Genomic DNA, 1,243 nt, shown 5'->3' on the forward strand with positions numbered 1-1,243 from the left:
TGTGTGTGTGTGTGTGTGTGTGTGTGTGTGTGTGTGCGTCTGTGTGTGTGCGTGTGTGTGTGTGCGTGTATGTGTATGTGTGTGCGAAAATATTATACAGATTGATAGAGAGAGAAAGAGGGAGAGAGAAAGAGCATTGCCCTACCTGTAGATGAGAAGTTTGGTTTCACTGGTGTGTATATTTGTTTGGTTATAGAGAAACATCTCCTTGTCTGTTAAAGAAACTTAACATGGTGCAAAAACCTCTACCTTCGATTTTCTCAAAACAGCAATTTTCGGGATAGGCCCCCCCCCCTCCCCTTGTGCTTCAAAGCGACCAATAAACCGTTTACATAAATTCTTCATCTTTTCATCCGAGCCTAACAATTCGATACTTGTACTTTGATTTAACATAACTGACTCACCAGCTGGCCGTTCGTCCTTGACCTTGGAGCGTGGGGTCAAGGTCACATGGTCGCTGTTGTTGAGTAAAGCTGTCCTTTCCGTGGGCATGACGGGGGGTGTTGGCTCTGGGTGGTTAGTGTGGTTGGTGTGGGGGTATGTGTGGTGGTATGTGGGGTCTGTGTTGTTTGTGTGGAGGTATGTGTGGTGGTATGTGGGGTTTTTGTTGTTTGAGTTGTGGTTTGTGTGGTTTGTTTGTACAGCGCTGTCTTTGGTCATTATTTTGTGCTGGAGGGCAGGGTCTTCGGTGTGTGTGTGTGTGTATGTGTGTGTGGTGTGTTTGTGCGTTGTGTATGTCTGTGTTTGCGTATACGTGTGTATGTGTGTCCGTGTTCGTGTGTGTGTGTACGAAGTGGGTATTGTGTGTATAATTTGTGTAGTGTATGAGAGAGAGAGAGAGGCAGGAGAGAGTGAGAGTGAGAGTGAGAGAGAAAGAGAAAGAAAGAGAGAGAGAGAGAGAGAGAGAGAGAGAGAGAGAAAGAGAGAGAGAGAGAGAATGAGAATGTATGTCGTGTATTTGTCTCTGTGTGTTTTTCTAAGTGTGTGCGCTCATGTTATGAGAGAGTAAGTGTGCTTTTGTCTGTGAATGAGTACACACGCGTGTGTGTTTGTTTGTTCAAGTCATTGTGATTTTGTCGGTTTGAACGTGCCAAGGTGTGCTTCTGTAAGGATATTAGTCGTATGTATAATGTTGGTGTGTGTTTTTGCTAGTGTATTGTAAGACGGTATGTCTGTACACATGTGTCTTTGTTTGTAAGTGTTTGTGCATGTACGTGTGTATGTGTGTGTGTGTGTGTGTGTG

General features: G+C 44.5%; 1 protein-coding gene across 1 annotated transcript in view; it reads right to left on the minus strand.

Annotated features, from left to right (window-relative positions):
* LOC101850907 (sialin) overlaps positions 1-770 on the minus strand; it is a gene marked incomplete in the record, with an annotated part of 19,147 nt that extends 18,377 nt beyond the window's left edge. Inside the window, 1 exon segment of the mRNA XM_035972209.1 lies at positions 405-770. Coding sequence (XP_035828102.1) covers positions 405-660 — 256 coding nt within the window.
* Positions 771-1,243: the final 473 nt, after the last annotated feature.

The sequence above is a fragment of the Aplysia californica genome, unplaced genomic scaffold (assembly GCF_000002075.1).
Source record: "Aplysia californica isolate F4 #8 unplaced genomic scaffold, AplCal3.0 scaffold00612, whole genome shotgun sequence".
Taxonomy (NCBI): domain Eukaryota; kingdom Metazoa; phylum Mollusca; class Gastropoda; order Aplysiida; family Aplysiidae; genus Aplysia; species Aplysia californica.